The 24,240-nt window shown below is 38.5% G+C and overlaps 1 protein-coding gene across 1 annotated transcript in view; it reads right to left on the minus strand.

The window, feature by feature from the left end:
- Positions 1–13,104, minus strand: part of LOC139734139 (uncharacterized) — a 54,401-nt gene extending 41,297 nt beyond the window's left edge. The window contains exons 1-2 of the mRNA XM_071644946.1: positions 12,818–13,104; positions 12,076–12,332 (exon numbers count right to left, since the gene is read on the minus strand). Coding sequence (XP_071501047.1) covers positions 12,076–12,228 — 153 coding nt within the window. The 5' untranslated portion in view covers positions 12,229–12,332; positions 12,818–13,104. The remainder of the gene's footprint in view (positions 1–12,075; positions 12,333–12,817) is intronic.
- Positions 13,105–24,240: the final 11,136 nt, after the last annotated feature.

Raw genomic sequence — 24,240 nt, forward strand, 5'->3', positions numbered from 1 at the left:
CTTATGAATTAAAGCATATTAATCTTTCTAATTGAGGTTGGTCCTGACAATCACATAGGAGTTTGTCTGAAACTTGCCCGACACAGCAACATATACGCATAAATCCATAATTCGGAATGAATTACATGCACCCATGGCCATAGGCCTACCTGTAGTGCCCCTTTCACGAGCACTTCACGAGCACTTGATCGTAATGTTTGCTTGTTTGTTTTGTTTTGTTTTTGTTTTGTGTTTGTTAAAAATTATGCTTGTCGATCATTGCGCCCAGTAGAGTTCACCTCATTTTGGCATAGTCTTTACATACCTGCTTAAATATTACGCACATAAAATTACTTATGCCCTTGACACTTTAAAACATGGGGAGAAAGAACCTTCGCGCATAGGCCTACCTGAGGCGGTATCCGTCTGTTCTGTTTGAATGATATTTTTTATCATAATCATGTAAAATGTCGATTTCTGCCATGAGGAAGTGAGGGGGGGGGGGGGGGGGGTAGGGTACACGTGGGCCTCAGTATGCCGAAACATGATTTATATGCACTGCATATAGCTAAATATGCACCTGACTTACTGCGTACACCTTAACCCCCCCCCCCCCCCCCCCCCCGTCATGAACCGACATATAAGTTGAGAATAATCATCTGGCCCTGCCTTTGTGAAAGCATGTAGAATAGGCCCTCGTATCATAAATAATTTGGTTCCTTTTAGAATATCTATACCAATACTTTGAAGACAGGTTTGTACACAGTAACTGTCTGTTTAAAGTTCCGATTGCTTGAGTTCCTTTTATTTCGTAAATAAAGAACAGAAAACCTAAAAATCTGTCGGAGTCTATTCGGTCAGGGTCACTCAACATCCTTGTCGTATATATCAGGCCTATTATAGGCCCTATTTTTTTTTTTTTTTGATAAGTAACTGTTTAAAGGGATGATACCCATAATGTCACGTAGTTGGACAGATGTCACAATAGCTTTCTTAATAGTTTTTATTTTTTTAAAAAGCCGTGTGAACACAGCAATCGTATAAAGTACAGTGAGATATAATCATGATCGATTTCTGTAAATCATTGATTACTATAGTACCAATATTACAATTCTGACAGATAGAATAGAATTATTGAATGGAGGGGTGTAATAGAAAGGTAATGTAGCCTCGTGCACCTTCACAGATCTATAAGGGAAAACCCGGTGTCTGCTTCTTTTTTTTTTCAAAGACAGGAACCACAAGATCTTATTAAATGTATTGTAATTTACTTAACAATGAAATAAACCAATATCTATCTATCTATCTATCTATCTATCTATCTATCTATCTATCTATCTATCTATCTATCTATCTATCTATATTCATGGCAGCTATCATTATGGCTGTCATCAAATTCACATCGAATGAGGGCGCTCCACTAAAAGCGATTCGCAACCATTGAACTTTTACCTGGGTGTGTATTCTTCCCTAATTATAGTGAGTTAGTTCAATGTTTGTACATTCGTCAGTGTTATAATCCTGTAATAATTAGGCCTATAGCATCTGGAAAGGTAAATGAGGGAGAGAAGATCTGTACGTAGGGTCTTTTTGTCTCTTTGTTTTCCCTTTTGTTTATTTTTTTTTTGATCGTCCCCAATTTTGATTGCATGGTGTTCTTGTTTTCCTCTTCTAATCGTCCAATTTTTGTCTAAGCAAAAACAGCGCCTGAGAGTTCGTAACATGTCAATCAAAAGACTGACGAATGAATGAAGTGACAAGCTTATCTGTGTCTTGCTGCAATATTTATCACAGCTGTTGATGAAATCCTATGTTGAACGTGTTGCTTTACCATTTTGAATCTAATTATGGCCTTTTTGCTATTCAGATTTACTCTACACAGCCCAGGAAGTGCATGGGTCGTCCATCCAACAGACATTCGTCACACCAAGGGGGTTGTAGAACGATGGTCACAGTACTCACCAAGGTATATAGGAATCCCCCTGTGCCCCGTTTGTCGGCCTGTCGGTCAACAGCCCTGCGGCTGCTGGCTTTCCCATGGCTATTACGTTTGTTGCGTTGCAGAAATAAATAGTTTAACACCACTGTACAAACAAGATTAACTTACAAAAGTTATCATGCGATATCCTTGTCCGTGACGTATTTTCCGTATAATTTGCGTAACGCAGCTGCATTTTACCGCCCCCTCCAACTCTCCCATCCCTATATCCCTTCAGGTGGGCTCGAGCTTGAACAGGGATATTAATGATTGACACCATGAAGTCAAAATATTCAAAAATAAACGAACAAACAAAACGACTTTCGAAACACGATTTTCCACCACCATGCATAGACAAAGATGAATAATAATGAACGGGTCTGGCAAAGTACAATCTACTTATCCCCCGTCCCTTCTTCTTCTCCTTCTCCTCTTCTTCTTCTTCTTCCTTCTCCTCCTCCTCCTCCTCCTCCACCTATGGCTATTCCTCCTGCTCCTCATCTTCCTCCTCTTTACCACCTCTATTTATAATATTTTCTCTTCCTCGTTCTTGCCCGAAAACATACAGATGTCTCTCTATATAAGTGACTGAATATTATGTTACTTCACCATTTGCTGTTCGTTTTTTAGTCTTTATCAATAGTTTCTTATAGAAGACATTGAATTTATGCTTGCTGATTTTATATGGCCTGTGGGCAAAAAAAAAAAAATCAACGTTTTAACATCAGAAGGATAGTAAGATATTTTAACGCTAGACATGCAATCTTATCTTTATATCAGCCTAAGCTACTCTGAATAGTTCCTCGTTAATTTGAGTAATGAATCTGATTAAGAGTTGATGATGGCGTAATGGGATGAGATTATCAAGGAGAGAAGATAATAAGCTATGCATGTCACGATAATGCTCATCATACCACCATACTGCCATCTGAGCTGAATAGTTGGAATGACAATGATGGTAATAATCATTTCATAATGATAATTACCATTATTTATCATGATGATATTGGAAATACAGATGAAGTGTTGTACACCCATCAACAATTCATGCACGTTATACATCATTGTAACATGTCCTTTTTTTCTTTTCCGATCTAAATTCTGCTTGTTTTTCAATGACCTATCAAACGTAACGATTCTTGACTCATTTCTTATTTACTTCAGTCGAAATGTAAAGAGATCCAGTGTTTTTTTTTTGTTTAATCATGACTTTATTCAAGTTCAAGTAAGTGTGAGAATAACAAATATACAAAAGAACCAGGTCCACCGTTTCATTCAAAACGAATGGCAGGTTTAGACACGTACATGGGGATACAAAACAACAATATTAGAGTTTACATTATTGCAACCCATATCACACATAGAATATCAGATATTACCGGTGATCAATCAATAAAAACAATCAATACATAATACTATTTCTGTGTTACAATAACAGCAGTGATGTAGTTATCATCCGCAGTATTGATACAATAATCCGCATTAAAATATGATATAATAAATTATACAAATACACATATAGGCCTATATATATGCATATACATACATATACACACACACATATATATATACAAAAAAACCCACATAAACCTTATTGTCATCATCCTCTCATCAAATTTTCACCAACGTTAATCTTTATTTGGCTCTGTGCCCCATACCCCTACCACATATTATAATTATCAGAACCCATCTTATTTACAACTATCAATCTTTTTCAACCTAAAACCAAAAACTATAAACATACATTTCTACATTTTTTTTCAATTACCCATTCACCCATAATATTACAGTGCATCAATACTAATCTCATCTCTACTTTCCAAACATATCATTTAACCTCAAATTCCTTTCCTTTCCCAACAAAAAGCAAAACATAAAAAAATGCGAAATCCAAACCAGCCGCAGCGGCAGAATAAACTTTCACCCGCTATCCCCATCTCATACCTGCGGCTACCCTCCTCCTCCCCCCCCCCCCCCCCCCCGGGAAAAAAAAAAATCTACAGCCAATACCACATATAAACCGTAAATATCTACGCCTGTATATTATACAAACAATAAATATCTATATCAATAATTATAACATACCTCAAACAGTATTCTACAATTATATCACATACATAACACATGATTACAAACATGTGTCTTACAGACCGGCAAACATATTCCTGTACTTCCGCGTCGGCGTCATAGTGGGTGTGAATATTGCATAACTATTAAGTCATGGATCTAGGTGCCGTACCTCCCCCCAAGCTCTCTCTTTCCTGGCATATGATGTGTTCTACTAAATATGATAATGAAAAGGAGCATTTAACTTATTCAGTCAAACCTAGGCCTAAGTCACAATCACCACCACAATCTAAAATCACAGACATCACTCCTTTCACCATCGTCATCATCATAACTGTCGACACTGACACCATTAAAGGACAAGTTCACCTTCATAAACATAAGGATTGAGAGAATGTAGCAATATTAGTAGAACACATCATTGAAAGTTTGAGGAAAATCAGACAATCCGTTCAAAAGTTATGAATTTTTGAAGTTTTTGTGCAGTACCCGCTGGATGAGAAGACTACTGCAGTGTATGAATAACTTAGATGTCACATGCGTACAACAATATGTACAACAATCTGTGTCTTGCTGCAATATTTATCACATCTGTTGATGAAATCCTATATGTTGAACGTGCTGCTTTACGATTTTGAATCTAATTATGATCTTTTTGCTATTCAGATTTACTCTACACAGCCCAGGAAGTGCATGGGTCGTCCATCCAACAAACATTCGTCACACCAAGGGGGTTGTAGAACGATGGTCACAGTACTCACCAATTTAAGTATAGGAATCACCCTGTGCCCCGTTTGTCGGCCTGTCGGTCAACAGCCCTGCGGCTGCTGGCTTTCCCATGGCTATTACGTTTGTTGCGTTGCAGAAATAAATAGTTAAACACCACTGTACAAACAAGATTAACTTACAAAAGTTATTATGCGATATCATAGTCCGTGACGTATTTTCCGTATAATTTGCGTAACGCAGCCGCATTTTACCGCCCCAACTCCCCCTCCCTATCCATACAGGTGTCTCGAGCTCGAACTGGGAAATTAATGATTGACACCATGAAGTCAAAATATTCAAAAATAAACAAACAAATAAAACGACTTTCGAAACACGATTTTCCACCATCATGCATAGACAGGGATGAATAATAATGAACGGGTCTGGCAAAGTACAATCTACTTATCCCCCGTCCCTTCTTCTTCTCCTTCTCCTCTTCTTCTTCTTCTTCCTCCTCCTCCTACTCCTCCTCCTCTACCTATAAATATTCCTCCTGCTCCTCATCTTCCTCCTCTTTACCACCTCTATTTATAATATTTCTCTTCCTCGTTCTTGCCCGAAAACATACAGAATGTCTCTCTATACATAAGTGAATATGTTACTTCACCATTTGCTGATCGTTTTTTATTCTTTATCAATAGTTTCTCGAGAACATAGGCGCCGGAAGTGGGGGGGGGGGCAGGGGGGGCGGCCGCCCCCCCCCCCCAATCCAAAAAGTGGGGGGGCAAAACGCATTTTTGCCCGCCCCAAAAAGCCCCCCCCCCCCCCCACAAAAAAAGAAAAAGAAATAATAATGATAATAAAAATAAATGAATAAACAAATAAAATAAATATGTATATATATGAATAAAAGGGAAAAAATATGGCTACAAACGGCAGCTTTTGGACTGTAAAATGTCAAAATTTTCAAGCTCGCTCGCTTCGCTCGCTCGCATCCAGCAGTTGAGCCCGGTGCGCCTCCCCCTTAATTTCTAAAGCGAAAAACATAGCTACGACGGCAGTTGTTGGACTCTAGAATGTCAAAATTTTCAAGCTCGCTCGCTTCGCTCGCTCGCATTGAATCGTTATGCCATTCTCCTAATGTTGCTGACAGTAATTGCCAGTAGTTGCGCCCGGTGCCCCCACCCCTTAATTTCCAAAGCGAAAGATAAACATAGCTACAAACGGGAGTTTGGGGACTGTAAAATGTCAAAATTTTCAAGCTCGCTCGCTTCACTCACTCACATTGAATCGTTATGCCACTCTCCTAATGTTGCTGCCAGTAATTGCCAGCAGTTGCGTCCGATGCCCCCCCCCCCCCCCTTAATTTCCAAAGCGAAAGATATAGCTACAAACGGGAGTTTTGGGACTGTAAAATGTCAAAATTCTCAAGCTCGCTCGCTTTGCTCGCTCGCACTGAATCGTTATGCCATTCTCCTAATGTTGCTGACAGTAATTGCCAGTAGTTGCGCCCGGTGCCCCCACCCCTTAATTTCCAAAGCGAAAGATAAATATAGCTACAAACGGGAGTTTGGGGACTGTAAAATGTCAAAATTTTCAAGCTCGCTCGCATTGAATCGTTATGCCACTCTCCTAATGTTGCTGCCAGTAATTGCCAGCAGTTGCGTCCGATGCCCCCCCCCCCTTAATTTCCAAAGCGAAAGATATAGCTACAAACGGGAGTTTTGGGACTGTAAAATGTCAAAATTCTCAAGCTCGCTCGCTTTGCTCGCTCGCATTGAATCGTTATGCCATTCTCCTAACGTTGCTGCCAGTAATTGCCAGCAGCTGCGGCCGATGCGCCGCCCTATTAATTTCCAAAGTGAAAGATAAAGCTACAAACCCCAGTTTTGGGACTGTAGAATGTCAAAATTTTCAAGCTTGCTCGCTTCGCTCGCTCGCATTGAATCGTTATGCCATTCTCCTAATGTTGCTGCCAATAATTGCCAGCAGTTGCGTCCGATGCGCCCCCATTTATTTCAAAGTGAAATATGTAGCTACAATTAAAACTCCAGTTTTGGAACTGTAGAATATCAAAATTTTCAAGCTCGCTCGCTTCGCTCGCTCGCATTTTATTGTTATGCCATTCACCTTATGTTGCTGACAGTATATAATTTGTCGATCGTTTCACACTGTCATTTTATAATCCATGTAAGGAAAACTTACAATGTTCCTCAATGACTGCGTTGTTGAATGTATCACATTCCGTAATGTATTGTAATCCCATTATTGCTCACGCACACACGCACAAGCATACAGACCGTCAAAATTACTTGATGGTTCCCCCCATGTTTCGACCCACCGTACGCCACTTTACATATATATATATATATATATATATATAATAGATGTGTGTGCGTGTGTGTGTGTGTGTGTGTGTGTGTGTGTGTGTGTGTGTATGTGTATATTGTGTAACATATGCATGGTCTAATCTTGAGCCCCCTCCAATGTTTGCCCCCCCAATCCAAAACTGCTTCCGGCGCGCCTGCTCGAGAAGACATTGAATCTATGCTTGCTGATTTTATATGGCCTGTGGGCAAAAAAAAAATAAAAAATCAACGTTTTAACATCAGAAGGAGAGTAAGATATTTTAACACTAGACATGCAATCTTATCTTTATATCAGCCTAAGCTACTCTGAATAGTTCCTCGTTAATTTGAGTAATGAATCTGATTAAGAGTTGATGATGGCGTAATGGGATGAGATTATCAAGGAGAGAAGATAATAAGCTATGCATGTCACGATAATGCTCATCATACCACCATACTGCCATCTGAGCTGAATAGTTGGAATGACAATGATGGTAATAATCATTTCATAATGATCATTACCATTATTTATCATAATAATATTGGAAATACAGATGAAGTGTTGTACAACCTTCAGCAATTCATGCACGTTATACATCATTGTTTAAGACACATGTCCTTTTTTTCTTTTCCGATCTAAATTCTGTTTGTTTTTCATTGACCTATCAAACGTAACGATTCTTGACTCATTTCTTATTTACTTCAGTCGAAATGTAAAGAGATCCAGTGTATTAAATAGGGCCTATATAATAATGAAAAGGAGCATTTAACTTATTCAGTCAAACCTAGGCCTAAGTCACAATCACCACCACAATCCAAAATCACAGACATCACTCCTTTCACCATCGTCATCATCATAACTGTCGACACTGACACCATTAATAATAAATTGTACACCACAACTCTCTCCGCCAACGCCACCACCACCACCGCCACCACTGACCACCATCATCACCATCACCATTGTTATTATCATCGCCATCACCACCACCATCACCATCATCACCACTATCATCATCATCATCATCATCATCATCATCATCAACATCATCATCACCATCACCAACAACGTCATCATCATCATCATTACCATCAACATCATCATCACCACCATCATGAACATCACCACTGACTATCTCCCCTCTTTGTATAATTTATGGGAAGTTGGTCAAATCACAATCCCCGTTACCACCAGAATCCCAAACATAACAGCATCGATATCTTCATATCTATACATCCTCGGACATTAGACACCAAGTCCACCATCAGACCTCCACACCTCCCATCCTCGTCTTAAGTAAAGCTGTTACTGTCAGCTCTGTTACCATAGTAACACTTTGTAGAATTCTGTTAAACGCAATTAAAGTCATGTCTCGCATATTTTTGGGAGAGGCATCATGAATTACTGTTGCAAAGAGTCTGAACTGATTTCGAAGAACTATGAGAAAAATGAAAAAAAAATCAGTTTTATTTCAATTAGGATATCTATGCATATAATGATCAATGAGCCTAAATCTTCTTTTTCATATAATTATTATGATGTTTTATTAGAACAATCATAAAGAATCACGCTATTTACAAATGATTTGCGTGATTGAAATAAAGAAATCACAGAACATAAAGGGAAGTTGATGCGGAAAAATAATAAAGAAAAAAGTGAAAAAACAGAACATGAAGTTACAAATCATATATGAGCCTAAATCTTCTAAAATTATCATGTAGGCCCTATGATATGCATATCATCTTTGGCTTGATATAGTTGAATTCATGTTGAAAACAGCATTGATACCGTATATAAATTTTTTAGGTAAAAAAGAAAGAATATCTGGCCATCGATGGATCTCTATTAATGTGAGGTTTGAAAAAAAAAGAAGAAGATTTATGAAAACTTTGGAAAGGCGAGAAAGAAAGAGTGAGACATTTTATATAATTATGAGAAAAAAAAACAAATTTTGAAAACATGATGATTGTAGGCCTATATATCAGGCCTGTCTGCATACTTGTTACAAATGAAATGAAATGAAATGAAATGAAATGAAATGAAATGAAATGAAATGAAATGAAATGAAATGAAATGAAATGAAGTGAAATGAAATGAAATGAAATGAAATGAAATGAAATGAAATGAGATGAAAAAGTCAACACAAGGAACTATCTTGCCTTTCTCGGCGGTATATTTTTCGTACTCATTGATGAAATCCTAATTCGTGGATCGATATTTATTAACAAACCGCTGTAGAGAACCTGACCTTCACATAGGGCCATTGTTAAATTCCTCAAGCTGTTGTGTATAAACGGGTTGCTATAAGAAACTGAAAGAGTTAATCCCCCCCCCCCCCCCCCCCCCTCCGTGGATTGAGTACCGCTTGGCACAGAAAACCCTATAACGATGTACACACTGTCTTAGTCTCTGGTACAAAAAGGGTTAATGGCACTCATGATTGTTAGGGTATATAGTAGCCTAACGATGAACGCGACATTGATCGCTTTGTCCTTGTAACAGTCCCTTCTTGGATTTCTTGCCGTTACTCTGCCTTGTAATCATGGTAACTGCGATCCCAAGTGACACTTTGAGAAAACAAGCTTAACATTTCACTTGGGATTTATGAGCAGACACAGAAACATAACGATATTTACGACCATACATCTGTTTTAACGTATGTCGTGTGGTGAAATATCTGGCTGACTTCCCACAGATTGTTCACTAAACCTATAATGATGTAAACCATGTGTGTATCTGTGGGGGGGGGGGGGAGAAGGGGGTCTCTTGGGGACACATCATTCAAGTTTGTCACACCACCTTTGAGTTCTGTCAAGGTCTCGTTTTTTATTCCACCGTGCAGCCGTCACGGATATGAATTTTATGCCTGACATGCTATGAGGCCTATCTTTGCTTTTCGCAAGATTATCTCATGGGGAATGTGAACAATAAATACAGAAAAGAATGACATGATTGGTAAATCTTTCGTCGTCAGCCAATTTTCTAAATTTTTCTCTTCAAGTGAAATTGATCTCGACGCAATTCTCTAATCTAATTCTGACCAAGACAGGAAGCAAGATATCGTGGAATATTTTTCGAGGCAAACGCAACTTATTTAGCAGAAACTATGTCAGAAAAAGAAACTGAGCATATGAGTCGAATTTCTTAGTACGCTTTGGATCACATTACGTCTTTAAAGGGTACTAGTATAACGTACAGTATAAAGAGATTCGGCATAATGTGTCTGTGTATATTGCTGCGTTGTGTATTATGCGAACGACGTCGTTTTACATATTATACCAACGGTGCCTTATTTGTTCTTTCCGATGCAGTAGCAATGTCGAAAAGGAGGAAATACCAGGGTGGGGAACCTGTTTATGCAATCATTTTAACATCTGCATATAGTGGGCCTATACGGTGCAACAACAACAAGAAAAAAAGAATAAATCGTCAGAATGCTGGTATGCGATGGATCATTTGTAATTGTCATGGTGCGTATATTACCATATCGCAGCTCCGTGATGTTACATGTGAATATCTCGTTATGGAATAAAATTCTAACGTATTCTATCAACTACAGCCGCCAGAGACATATATTTCTTTCTCCGATGCTCTTCATGTGTCTCCATCGTAATCATTTTTGTGTGGTTCCCCGTCGCTTTTTTTTTTTATTGTCATTCTTTGGTTTCTGCAGAATGACAGCCCCTCGCGAAGACGACCAACGAGTTTCGAGGTGTGTCGAAGTTAACTGCCAGGGTCGCGACAAATAAAATCTTTATAGAGACGACGCGACGGGACCACCACCGTCAGCGCTCATCAATTGATTTCTTAATTCAAGTTATCATACATGATTTATTTTTACGGTTGGCTCCCTGGATCCTTCAACCTCTCTATTGTCCTTCTCCCTCTTTATGTCTTTTTTCTTCTTTCAATCTTCAGAGTTTTGATTTATACTCCAACAACAAATCTCCATTACATTCGGCGTTTGCCTCTTTGCTCATTGCTGTGATACTCGATTTTTTCCTCCACTATCTCCAGGTTACTGTTGAAGTAAATGATGAAGTCTCGGGTTGACTTCAACTGGATATTGTATGACATGCCATGATATATCTACGTCAATTGCAAAGGTCTTGAGTTTAAGAGAATATTGCAGCTGGAGATTTCACTAAGCGTGAATTTTTGCTTGTTTTTAATCAAAACATCGTTTTCATTGGGCCATTGCACAGGTCCAACTATCATGTCTTGTAATAAACATATTGTTTGTTTGCGAACAAACTTACGGCAATCACAAGAAGGTTGGTTCCTACATGTATGGGAAGTCCATTTGCTTTGATGGAAATGGCTACTTCGCTTTCTCATCACCCATTGTATTTTTGCCTCTCCGCCGAATTGTTCTCATGCATACATCATTCCATCTTCTCCAGTGTTCTCCCCTCCCCGTCATTCTGCCTCTCTTCCTCTACTTCTCCTTCTCCTCTTTCTACTTTGTCGCATTCTTCTTCCTCTTCTGTTTCCTCTTAATTCTTATCTCTCAGTCGACATACACTTAATATCATCTGCATGGTCATTACTATTAATATTGCCATAGTAATTTTCGTCATCATATATAGCAAAACTAGTTTTTTGTCTTCAATTGTATGTAATACGGTCATCTTCTAATACAGCAGATAAATGTTGCACAAGGACACTGCTGTAATATAAATGCAATCCATTATGCAAACCTCAATATATCATATCTTATCACATGCATGAACTTGGGACCAATGACAAAAAATAATGCAAGACAATACGTAGAGCGAATGTAAAAAAAAAAGCGTTAAACGAAAAGAGAATAAGGTTTTGGTATTCAAAAGGGAAGGGAATGTGGCCAAACTGAGGTGTGGTAATAGCGGGATGTGAGGCAGTTGGGATAATGACAAACATAGGTATTCTCTGACGGCATGAAGAACTAGCCTAGCAAGGAGCCGACACGCTGCCGGAGGCAAGGGCAGCTGGGTTAATGATAACATGCTTACCTGCATATGGATCATTCCGTGCATTCCCATGTTAGCGGGGCTGTGATGCACCCCTCCACCGCCGTGGTGCTCTCCACCCGGCCCCGTAACGCCTCCCGTTGTCATGTTCCTCATCCTCATCTCCCGGTCCTTTCTCCTCATTATACTATCCATTTTGGCGCAACAAAGAGCAGCTCGACTTTCTTGGGTTTCTTTGATATTGTTGCTGTTTTCGTTCTTGACGACGTAATTTCACGCTGACTTTTACTGTGGCACAACTGACGAAAAAAAAAAAGAAGAAGAAATTTCACCATGAGAAGAAGTTTCAAATCTCCTGTGTGATCATTATGTATAATGGATGTTGAAGTTCAAGATCCCACTTTTCTAGAATGTAATAGAGGCAGAGAGATGCGCAGGTTTGTTCACTGCTAACCATGTAATTCCATAACAGCCAGCAAGGTTCTTGTTAACACAATCGAAGCAACGAGATTACTAGTCTTTGTAAATATCCATGTGCTCTATAGCGTTACGTGTTGACTCCAGCTCCAATGCGGAAGTATACCCTCTTTCCTCTTAAACCTCTTTGGAACTGGTCTCCTTCTGAATGGTGTCTGTAGCTCTGCTGTACACAAAAATAATATAAGTCGCATTTATCCTTGACACACAGAGAGTTTACATACTCGAGTGTTCGATTGAGGATACCATGCACTCCCGAATCAGATATCAGTGAAGTAAGAGAAATTTGACAGAAGAGAGAACTTACGTTGTTGCAGTCCAGTAAACATTATCGCAACTCCCTGTTTCAAAGGTGGGTGCATCATTTCTCAATCTTCAACCATCTCATGAAAAGTTTTCTAACACATCACGCCCTCTCTCCATCCGGACAACTGCATTTTCGCGAGTAGTACGGCAACAATGATGAGTTTACACTTTTAAAAGAATTTTTCTTGAAGCTCCATGGGTTGACGTCAAACAGGAAGACTGGTGCATGGTTCGCCGAACTCCAAGGAGGAATGAATATTGTGAGAACATCAGACAAACAACAGCAGGACATCGTTCTGGTGGAGCGTTGAGGAATGTCACTCTACACTCACTCGAGTATACATAAACACACCCAACACGCACGCACACGCACGCGCACACTCATAAATGCAGAGGTCATACCCTTTCTCAGACGGTCAACCCAGTCATATCAATCATAAGGATATCTTCAATCGCTATGGACACATTAATGCAAGTTCTGTAACCATCCGTCACGATGCGTTGAGTTATGCTGGTGTCTGTCTGGTGTAACCACGCCCATAAGCTGTCAGCAGTCCACCTCCTCTGCGCCTCGCGTGGAGCGCGATGCGTCGCGAAGGTCACCGACGGCAAATATTTCGACGTTATGATCGCTACATCGTCTAATGATATAAAGAGGGGGGGGGGGTCGTGCCTTTCTCTCCTTTTGCATGTAGAGTAAGTGGTTTTGCGGCTGGATGTTGGGCTGGAGTATTGTGTGGCGCGGTAGACCCAATCGTTGACGCTGCCGTCGAAGTCTGGAATCCTGCTGTAATCGATTGCAGTCGGAGAAGATCACCTAGCGCACTTGCCGATATGTTGATAATTAACATCGCATATAAGTATTGATCGGTTTTGCATGTCTCATTCTCAGGCAATATATTCGTGTTTGCCCAGATGTTCTGGCGATAGTTTTTTGTTCACGTACAACAGCCCAAACAAGAAAGTGGAGGCGTGTACTATGGGCAGAAAACATGGAGAAAGTACTTGGACACGTGTTCTAACTCAAGCATGCGCTCGAAATGCGAATTACACATTGCCTGAAACTCCAATAGGCCTACATTGTCCTTTTTTTTTAATGAAGGGGGAGGGGGGGGGGTAGTCGTTATAAGCATTATTTCTGTCCCGACCCCGTTATGAAAATAAAAGCACAATTCAAATAGATATCTCGATTTTAAAGATTTTTTATGTTTGTGTGACGCTGTGACGGGGATTGCTACAGATGTCTCGGAAAATGTTGCTGCGGTGGACATGGAAGTGGTAATTCAAAGCGATGTCTTTTGTCATATTTTTAGGGGCCAGTTTACAACCTTAGCATCTTTACAGTTAGGCAAGGCGAATGCAGAAAAATACGAAGGAAAGGAAGGCAAGTAATTAATGATGACATCATAGGGCCTGGTCAAATTTTGTTGGAAACTGGTGCGTATGTGCGTGTGCTTATACAACATAATGTGACGCGTTTAGACAGTGTCGTGGTTTTGTCTGAGAAGAATGATTAGGCCCAACCTACACAGTTCACTGAGCACTGTGTTTTGTTTCGCGTGAACGACTCGAGAGTGTCCGGCGAGTTGGCATTTCCGCATGTTTTTCAACTGACAAAGTGTGTCAAGATTGTTCTCTTCTTACTCAGGGTAACGAGTAAATCCCAAAGAAGCTCTTGGAAAATCATCAGACCTCGACGCTCTTGAACGTGATTAACAATTTGAATTACGGATGGACGGTATTTTAAAGGTGATGCCTATGCATCTACAATAACCAAATAAGGAAGCAGTGTCCATCTACGGTAGCAGAAGTTTGTGACGTCATCCAACTTACATCGTAGAAAGAACGAATGGGCAAAGATGTGGGTAATTAAATCAATAAGAGATTAACCAATGATCAAACAAGATATCGAATTCACGTTGATGAGGTATCTCTTAGTGGAAATCTATCTACTAAACATCAAGCTATTGACACCGTAATTATGTATAATAGATCTACTTGAGCGTATCATTATCACTGCAAGGTTCTCGCTTGATATCATGTTTCTTTTCTCATTGATCCCTTTTTTATGAATTCGTTGTTGCTGTAAGAATTATCATTCTTATGACAGCAGTTGTAGTCATTGTCAAAGTATGATTCATACTGTTTGGAAATCATACTTTTTGAAGTCACGCGTCGGTGGGTAGTCTTACACATACATTAAAGGACAAATCCACCTTCATATACATGTGATGGATTGAGTGAATGCAGCAATATTAGTAGAACACTATCAGTGAAAGTTCGAGGAAAATCGGACAATCCGTTCAAAAGTTATGAATTTTTAAAGTATCTGCACAGTCACTGCTGGATGAGAAGACTACTACAGTGTATGATGTCACATGCGTACAACGCATAAGGAAAATAAAGAGAATTTCAGAAAATTTTACTTTTTGAAAAAAAATGCGCATTTCCTCGACTTGTCACTGACGTATGTTAAGGGTAATATTATTCCCCCTGCCTTCTGAAAAAGAGAAGTCAAGACTAGTGTTCTTTTGTTATGCGAGAAAAATGAAAATATGTTGAATTTTCTTTATATTTTCTTTATATCGTTGTACACATGTGACATCACACGCTGTAAGGGTAGTCTTCTCATCCAGCAGTGACTGAGCAGAATCTTCAAAATTCGATACTTTTAAACGGATTGACCGATTTTCCTCAAACTCGTGCGATGTGTTCTATTGATATTGCTGCATTCATTCAATCCACATGTCTATATATATATAAAGGTGAACTTGTTCTTTAAAGTAGTAATAGTACACTTGTTTTCATACTTTTAAGTAAAAGACAGGGTATTAATACAACATATTTAAGTGTGATGAATACGACTGGATGCACTCAATGAGCCACCATGGCTATCTATAACATATAGTAATGAAAGAAAGACATTCATAAGAAAATATCAAAACTTTGCAAAATATAAATTTATACAGAAGACAGCTCAAAAAGCTTTGCATTTCTCCTATAAAATCACGTGCAGAAAATAACCTCCATTTCTGCATAATAAATCATCTTTAGTAATCTGTCATGTTTCGGAGTCTACACAATCGCACAATCGCATGGATGAGGCCTCCATCCATTTCAAGCTTAATCGCTTATGATGGTGGTCTCCTGCATTCAATTATCTCTGCTGTTTACTGAAAAATACTGTATATTTTATTTTATGTTTCTGTGTATCTACATTGCTCAATGCAATCACCTATGTGAATCTATTTATGTACTGTTATCGATTTATTTCACTGCACTTGTTATTCTTTGTCTTTGTACTTTTTGAAGTTTGCATTCAAATTGCATCTGATTGAATGCAGAAATAAAAGCAAACAAACAAACAAACAATAATAATGTGTGAAAGCATGTGCTCTTTCACATTTGATTTTTTTTTTAACGGTCAAAGGACGTTAATCAAAAGTCCCCTTGCTCGTATGTATGAAATGACTCTCTGTATAGGATTTACTTCTTGGTGGTTGGATGCTCATTATCTAAATTGTAATGAGTAGGCCCTATATTTTCTAGAGAATTAAAGGGATTAAATGGCGATTCAGATTTTTACTTTTTGTGAGATAACTAAAAATCACTTAGGGTCCTATATGACATATTTAAGCGCATACTATTCTTGCAAGAAATTTCAATTAAAATTGATATTGCTGAGATTATCAGAAACAAAGTAAACAAAGTGCTCCTAACAACCCATTTTTTGGAAATTAATTAGTCTTTGCTGTATAATATTTCAGCAAAGTCAAGATCGATTTTCATCAAAATAATAAGCTTTTATATACTTCCTTAGAATCGTAAACCACTTATAAATTTCATTAAGTGGTTTCTAATTATCTCACAAAAAGTAATATAGCCTGAATCCCCATAAGACCATAAATTCCTTTGAAATGTTATAGGTCAAACTATATGTATATTTCTGAAAGTGATTATTTGTACCATGCAGAAGCAATGAAATGAAATGAAATGAAATGAGATGGTGCCAATCTATTTAAAACTTTATAGACTTTAAAGTAATTTCTGAGTTGAAATACGAAGAAATTAAATCTCCGTGTTCAACAGGAATTGTCACCAAACGCCATAGTGTTAACATAGGCTAATGCTTTAGTTACTATCATTATCATTATTTTTTATTTTAAGGCATAGTTTAAACATCGTCACCATTATCATCTATATCCGAGTGCATGCAGGTGTTATTATTAGTCTTTACTTTAATTCCTCTCACGATCAGCGTTGCACGTATGCGCATATCATATACGACGAAGAGTAACAAAGCACGCCATGAGTCTGAAATGACGTGCTTCTGCTGAAAATTTGGGGAAAAGACAGAGAAACGCATCCTCGCGGTATACCATAGGCGTCAACACAAGCAATGAGCTCACAAAACATTTCCTTACTTAGTATATCCCTTTCCCCCATCCGACCCAACCCCAGTCAACAACAAGTCTGTTCATCACATTAGGAGAATATGATATCATGCTCTGGATCTTGAATTTCCGTCGATGGCATGATAAAAGTACAAGGTGATGATCCTCGGCAAACCACTGAATTGAATTTTTGAACAGGCACACCTCATACAATTCGCCACAAATGGATTATGAGAAGGAGGGGGAGGGGATCATGGAGTTTGGTATACAATCAAGGCTCGCCTACCTCCTTGGAATCTCGTCTTCTTCAATTAAATGGGAAACATTGTGGAATTATTATCCTATCTCCCACACCCTGTATCAATTACAAAACCTATATCAATAATATGAGGAAAAAAAGACTCAAACTGTGCGTGTTTCCAAAGCAACAACAATCCCAGATGTCAGGCTATTTAATGTCTTTTGATAATGTTGTATTAATTCCATTCATTTCTTTATTCAAAAGTCAAACATGGGATCCCAGAAAGTATGGAAGAAGGAAGAGTAAAACCGGACTATCTCCCGCTCATTACGTAATTTATCAAAAATGATAAACTAACATATTAATACCAAAGAATCACGTTGACCTCGGAAGAAGCAGTGGAAACGCTCGAACTATATGTACAGACAAATTAATACCAGTATGGGAGATAATAATGATTGGTAGGCGCGCGCTTGGTAGTTTTGTACTATGGGAACAAGCAAACAAATATGCTAGATTATTACCTATACGAGGGAGTTTTGCGAGGCAATTCCGGTTGTTATTTTGCAGGGTTAAAGGTCAGGAGTTGTTATTTTGCAGGGTTAAAGGTCAGCAGTCAATATGCTTTTCACCACGTCGCTGCGTAAAAGTAACAGTATGAGCAAACAGTGCAATCTTCCGGTTTGAGGAGGTGGGAAGAGAAAGAGTGGGATCTCTCTCCCCACCTCCCTGCTTTAAACGTAAACATTCCGATCGACCACGAAAAGAAAACATTCCAGGACGTCCAGGGTGTCAGTTACACGCACCGCAGAAGAACGCTGATAAATCAACTCATACAAGGTCGACCACTTACAGCAGCACTAGGCAATGACTAGTCCATTTGTGATTAGTAATTGCACAGTGACCATCAATTTTACAACTCCCAAACTTTAAACAGAGAAGTAAAAATAACGTGTAAGAACGTTCAGAAGTTTGAAGTTTGCCTGTTACAACTACATGGATTGTATCTTTGAAGTTGGAGTTGAATGATATACATTGATGAACAATTTTGCAATTATTCAACATGTTGATGGTCTACAGGTAGTCAAATGTGGCTTGATCTATATCATATAATAGTGTATAGCCGTATTTACATATTTTCTTAATTTACCTAGGGGGATAGGTAATAATTATGATATTGACTGGCCTTTCTTTCGGGAGGTACCAGATAAATATTGCCCGCACTGAAAACATATTGCCCTCGTCTTCGACTCGGGCAATATGCTTTCAGTTTGGGCAATATTTTCTGGTACCTCCCTCAGGGCCAGTCAATATTATATAAATATTATATCTGCAATATAGCCGCAGCATGACAGTCTTATGTTATTGTTTGGGATCTTCCAACGCAGACGATCATTTTCTTCAGGAACTCCGTGCAGGCCCCGGGAAAACTATAGCGACAAAGACCGCGTCACGATTAATCGACTTGCCACGGCAAAGTCAGCCTTTATGGCGGGCTTATCAATCATGATGTTAACGAGCGTAGCGGAGGCAATACCCTATAATAAAGGGGGATAAATTACGATGACATACCACGTCTCGGAGTGCAGCAAACTGTAGCGAGCTCCGTGGCCGAGAACCTCGTATGGAATGACGATACATCTCTGGAGTATCGGCTCTTTCTCGTGTACATCCATGATTCCACTATTGTGGAATGGGTAGGCCTATACAAAACCTAAGCCTTTTTTTTCCAAAATTATGTGTATAATGTTATTGACAATAATGGGCTACACGCTTCTCCATCAGTATTCTGCTAATGTATAGGGTTAATAATGTGTCTTATATACTCCCCTAGGTACCTGTGTTCATGACTTCTTAACGCTGTTTAAAGTAGATATAAGAAACGTACACTGTAATATAAAGAGACATTGAAAGAGTGAAGTCCATTCAACATTGACAACATTCCATAAAAGTAAAACACAAATCACTTTTTTTTCCTGGTATCAGTGTCTACACAGGGATTTTCGCGATTGCTATCGTGCTGGGTGATATGATGTGGACTTTTCAGACCAATCCATACAATTTATATGAGGACACCGTGGTTGTTTTTTTTTTGTTTTTGTTTTTGTTTTTAAGAAGAAAAATACGATAGTGTCAGTGCTGATAACGAATGGCAAATTGTACTGACGGGAATTATTAGTTTTCCCTTCACTTACAAAAAGAACAAACGGCTGTGATTGCAATGAGGCTGATATTATAAATTAACATGATTAAACATTACTAGTACTGCATTACCACCAGAGTTTCAAAAAGTTAATGAACGATATATCAATGAGTTATAACTCATTTTGCGCATCTTTTGGTATTCATACTGTATGCATGATGGGCATATAAGCAGGACTGATGACTGAACGTTAACCTTTATGTTTAATATTCAAGTTCAAGTTCAGGTTGATTTATTTCATTTCCAATAAACAAAATAATTAGGAATATAATGAAAATGTTCGCATGTACAGATACTGTCGCGAAATCGGTACAACAATGTGATGAACATGATAAAATGTAATAAAGAGTAAAGACAGAGGTAAATTATTAACAGATATACAAATAAATGTATATCATTATGGTAATGGCAGAAAAAATGCTGGAAATGGAGGGGACTGCTAAAAAGCAGAGCTTGCAGTATGCAGTCCCCTCATAAAAAGGGGGAAATGAATCTCATTACACAAAGGGCTCCTTCAGTTAGGTCATCCCAAAATGTGGGTAAATTAGTCAGAGAAAACATAAAGGATACGACAACTTCACATCGATCAACCATTGAATTTCATATTTCATATTCATGTCCACTTTTATGTATATAGATAGCAATGAGATAAAATGAACACACTGTAAAGTTTGACACATCTAACACAAATAACGCAGTTTAATTCTACACAAGACAATTACAGAAGATACGAGTTTAAAAGTTAGCAAACAAAATCAATACTAGTAACTGAATGGATACAATTAGATGCAGGCTATCTATGGTGTTGAATATGAAATGATAATGAAGGAAAAGAAACAAATGTCTGCGCAATTGGCTCAACGTTCATAATTTCAGCGGGAGAAATCTACAGTGAAAATCTAATAGCCTTGTATAGAATATGACTATCCGGAGAGAAAGAAGGGGGAGACCGAGAGAAGCATCAAAGTATGAACAGAATTGCATAGTACATAATTATTATAACAGATAAAATCAGGCCCTACATAGTAGGAGTACATTATACAGTAGGCCTACATTATTCCACTTAGATTTACAGGCACATTTTTGTATGTACACATCAAGAAAAGGAAAATGTCACATATACAAACCACCACTGACATGGTTCATTATACTGCTTCACTCAGATATGGTACTCATTCTGCATTCATTGAAATTGTCGCAAGAGCAAATGTCATGGAACTATTAGAACAGGTGATATTAATCCCACCGTGAACTCGATGTGTGTGACGAGTCTCTGAAGTACTATTGTTATACTTGTACAAGCTTTGTACAACGTGACCTGCCTCCTCTGTGTAAAGGCAGTGCATGCTCTCTCTTAAAGGCATAATTTACCATTTGCAGATGAAACAAAAACCCAGCATTAGTGGTCAAAATAGTTCTAAAATGTGAGTTAGGGATAGAAACAACCTATGTAAAATTCTGAACCAGTATAATCGATGTTAAGTACATTGTTAAATATACAAAATATAAACAGTAGTTATAATAAAAATGCTTCCAGACTAAACCGTCTACAGTTATGGTTTAATGAGAAAAATAGTGATATCTCCTTATACATTAGGCTTTATTGCCAAAATCTTACTGTATATTATGATAGGATGTTTTGTGATACAACTGACCTACACAATGTCTATGCATCAAAAGTGACATCTTGATTTTTTTTTTTTAAAATCACTGCTCCCAAAGGTAAGTAAGACCTTTAAGACTCTGCCAGTTCCATTGTCACCCCACCAGTCCAAAATGCCCCCTTTTCTGACCGGTTGCGATGATCACGAGAGATCTGCAAAAGGTTATCATTTCAGAGAATAGGAACCCACAGTAACATCCTCACACGGGTCCAAGACTTTATTCACCACATCACAGGTATACAGTATTCAATAAACATCCATCAGAAAATAGAAATATCATATGAGCAGGATTTAGACTTAATGATAGTACATGTAAACGATTTGTCAATAAATCCTGAAGATTGAAAGGTGTTGACACTGAATAGAGTCGATTGCATTATCACTCGTTTTTCTCTAACCTGAAATGGAGTACCCTGTATCAGCTTGACTGCGTCGGCCTTATGCCAAAAGGTCCAAGACTTTGTACAATATTAGTGCCCTTTTGGCATAAGGCCGACGACTGCATCAATTATTGTCGAAGATGGGGCTGTTTACTGCATCGCTCCATTCCGCATCATCCTTCTGTACCTCACACTTCTTATAGGGTTCCGCGAGATCAGACGAGGTGAGAAGATCGACACGTGCAGCCACCACACATGGACATTCATCGCTCGTTTATCAATCCAAACACCTGTTTCTGAGAAAAGCGTCACAATAACATTTAAAGATGCTTTCCTGCCTTCATCTCATCGTGCATCACCGACAGCCTGGAGTGAAAACAAGATGCCGCTTTGAGATATCTACAAACTACATGCGCAGAAGACAATAACTCTCTTCAATCAAGAAAATGCATAAGCAATACATTAATATACACTGCAAAAAGTCCGGTGTTAAATAGTGAACATCGAGCTGGTGTTAAATTTTCGGTGCTCATTTATGGTGTTAAATTAACACCTTCGGGTGTCATTTCTAAATATAAAACTGTTTTTTTTTTGAAGAGTTTCTTTGTAATTGCACTTCTTGTTGATTTTCAAATTAAACAAGACGATCAAGAATTTTACATTAAAATACTAGATTTTTGAAAAGATGTGAAAATAAATTTACACCACAGTAACACCAGCTGGTGTGGTCTCTTATTGAAGCTGGACGGGTGTTAAACCATTGATATTAACACCAACAAATATCAAATCAACACCCTGTGGTGTCATTTTTGAATTAACACCAGTACAGTGTCAAAATAACACCACGAAGTGTCAGGTGAACACTTTTCAACACCATCACAGTGCATTTTCTACACCTGTGGGTGTGGTCCTCTATTGAAGTTTGATCGGTGTTAGATTTAACACCCATGGTGTTAAATCTAACACCGATGTTTTTACAGTGTACATTGGGAAATCATCGCTCAGTTAATTTCATTTGCGAAATGCACGTACTCAACAAGAGAAAGCAAGTGTTTCGACAGGTTGGTTGTAATGATTATGCAATCTAATTTCTTACAATTTTCGCACATTGTTTCAGAGTAAACATGGACAGTAATGGTACACGACATGTATCATGCGCGTCCACAAGCGTCCACGTCAGTAATTACTAAAAATGTGTGACACGAAATTTGTCATGATTTGAGGTGTGCTGCTCCTCATCATTGTCGATTTTTTCAAAAGCAGTTAAGTCTGAAAAGGCACCTCAGCGAAATAAAACCGAAATGAGGAAAACGGTTCTTTTGTCAGTGACGATGAACGATTACATAATCGTCATTGTCCAAACATCTGAATGTACTAATCAAGATGCACATTATCAGGAGGTTGCGATGCAGGTCCGATCAAAGAAAGACCTTCGTTTATAGTCCATGTGTGGAGTAGGTCCATGGTGCAGCCAATGACTGGGCGCAACTGGGGTTTTCTGAACGTTTTTCAAACTATAGACCTTCTGACAATCACTGGCAGGTGCATACATATGTCAGTGTCAATGGCAGGATGATGAGTTTCAGCACTGGTATTTTGAGCCAGCCAAGTTTGGGATGACGTGTGCATCTTTGAACTCATTGTGGGGCGCTGTGCCATGGTATTGCACAAATGCGCTCCTCGGATCGACAGATAACAATAAATCAAATCAAATCATATCATATCATATCACATGTTATTGTTAACAGAGCCTTCTTTTGCATTAAACCTGAAAGATTTAATCTCTTTCTTCTTCTTTTTTCCAATGTTGTAAGCGCCCTGAGCCTAACGAGCCAACATTCACCGCATCGTATTGTTTATTGTATTGTATTGTATTGTATTGTATTGTATTGTATTGTATTGTATTGTATTGTATTGTATTGTATTGTATTGCATTGTATTGTAAGATTCTACTTTGTGTGGCGGTGCAGTGTATCTCGATAGTAATCAATTCAAGTTTATTTCAACATTGCCCTATTTATGAAGTTATGCAATGTCAGCGAGGTCTGTGTAGTGTGGACGCGTGCACATCGAAGATTAAAGTAGGTGTTCCTAGTTATATATTTCTTTGTTCTGGTTTTATTATCCCAGTTTACGTAAAGATGCATTGCACAAAATCCCCCCCCCCCTATCCCCTTAAAGGATATTAACAAATAAAACGCAACACCTCTTGGCAGAAATGGGAAAATCCCATCAAAAGTTGGCGTAAACAGGTCCCAATTACATCGATAACTACATGATGTGATAGGTTGATGCCCTATACGTACGCTTAAAAGTGAGTTTTTTTTTTTTTTTTTTTTGGGGGGGGGTTAAAAAACAAACAAACAAACAAACAAACAAACACACTTCCTCTTTTACTGATATTTGATAAGAGCAGTGGCTCTAGAATACTGAGGTTTTCTTCAGCGGGATTAAGGTTGACATGATTATCTTGCAGGACTTGACGGGAAACCCCCATCTAATGTTCTAGCATATTTCATATTGGTGATTTTGATCCTTAACT

This window comes from Diadema antillarum, unplaced genomic scaffold (genome assembly GCF_040938485.1).
Source record: "Diadema antillarum isolate AM-2024a unplaced genomic scaffold, OU_Dant_1.0 seq00000512_RagTag, whole genome shotgun sequence".
Classification (NCBI taxonomy): domain Eukaryota; kingdom Metazoa; phylum Echinodermata; class Echinoidea; order Diadematoida; family Diadematidae; genus Diadema; species Diadema antillarum.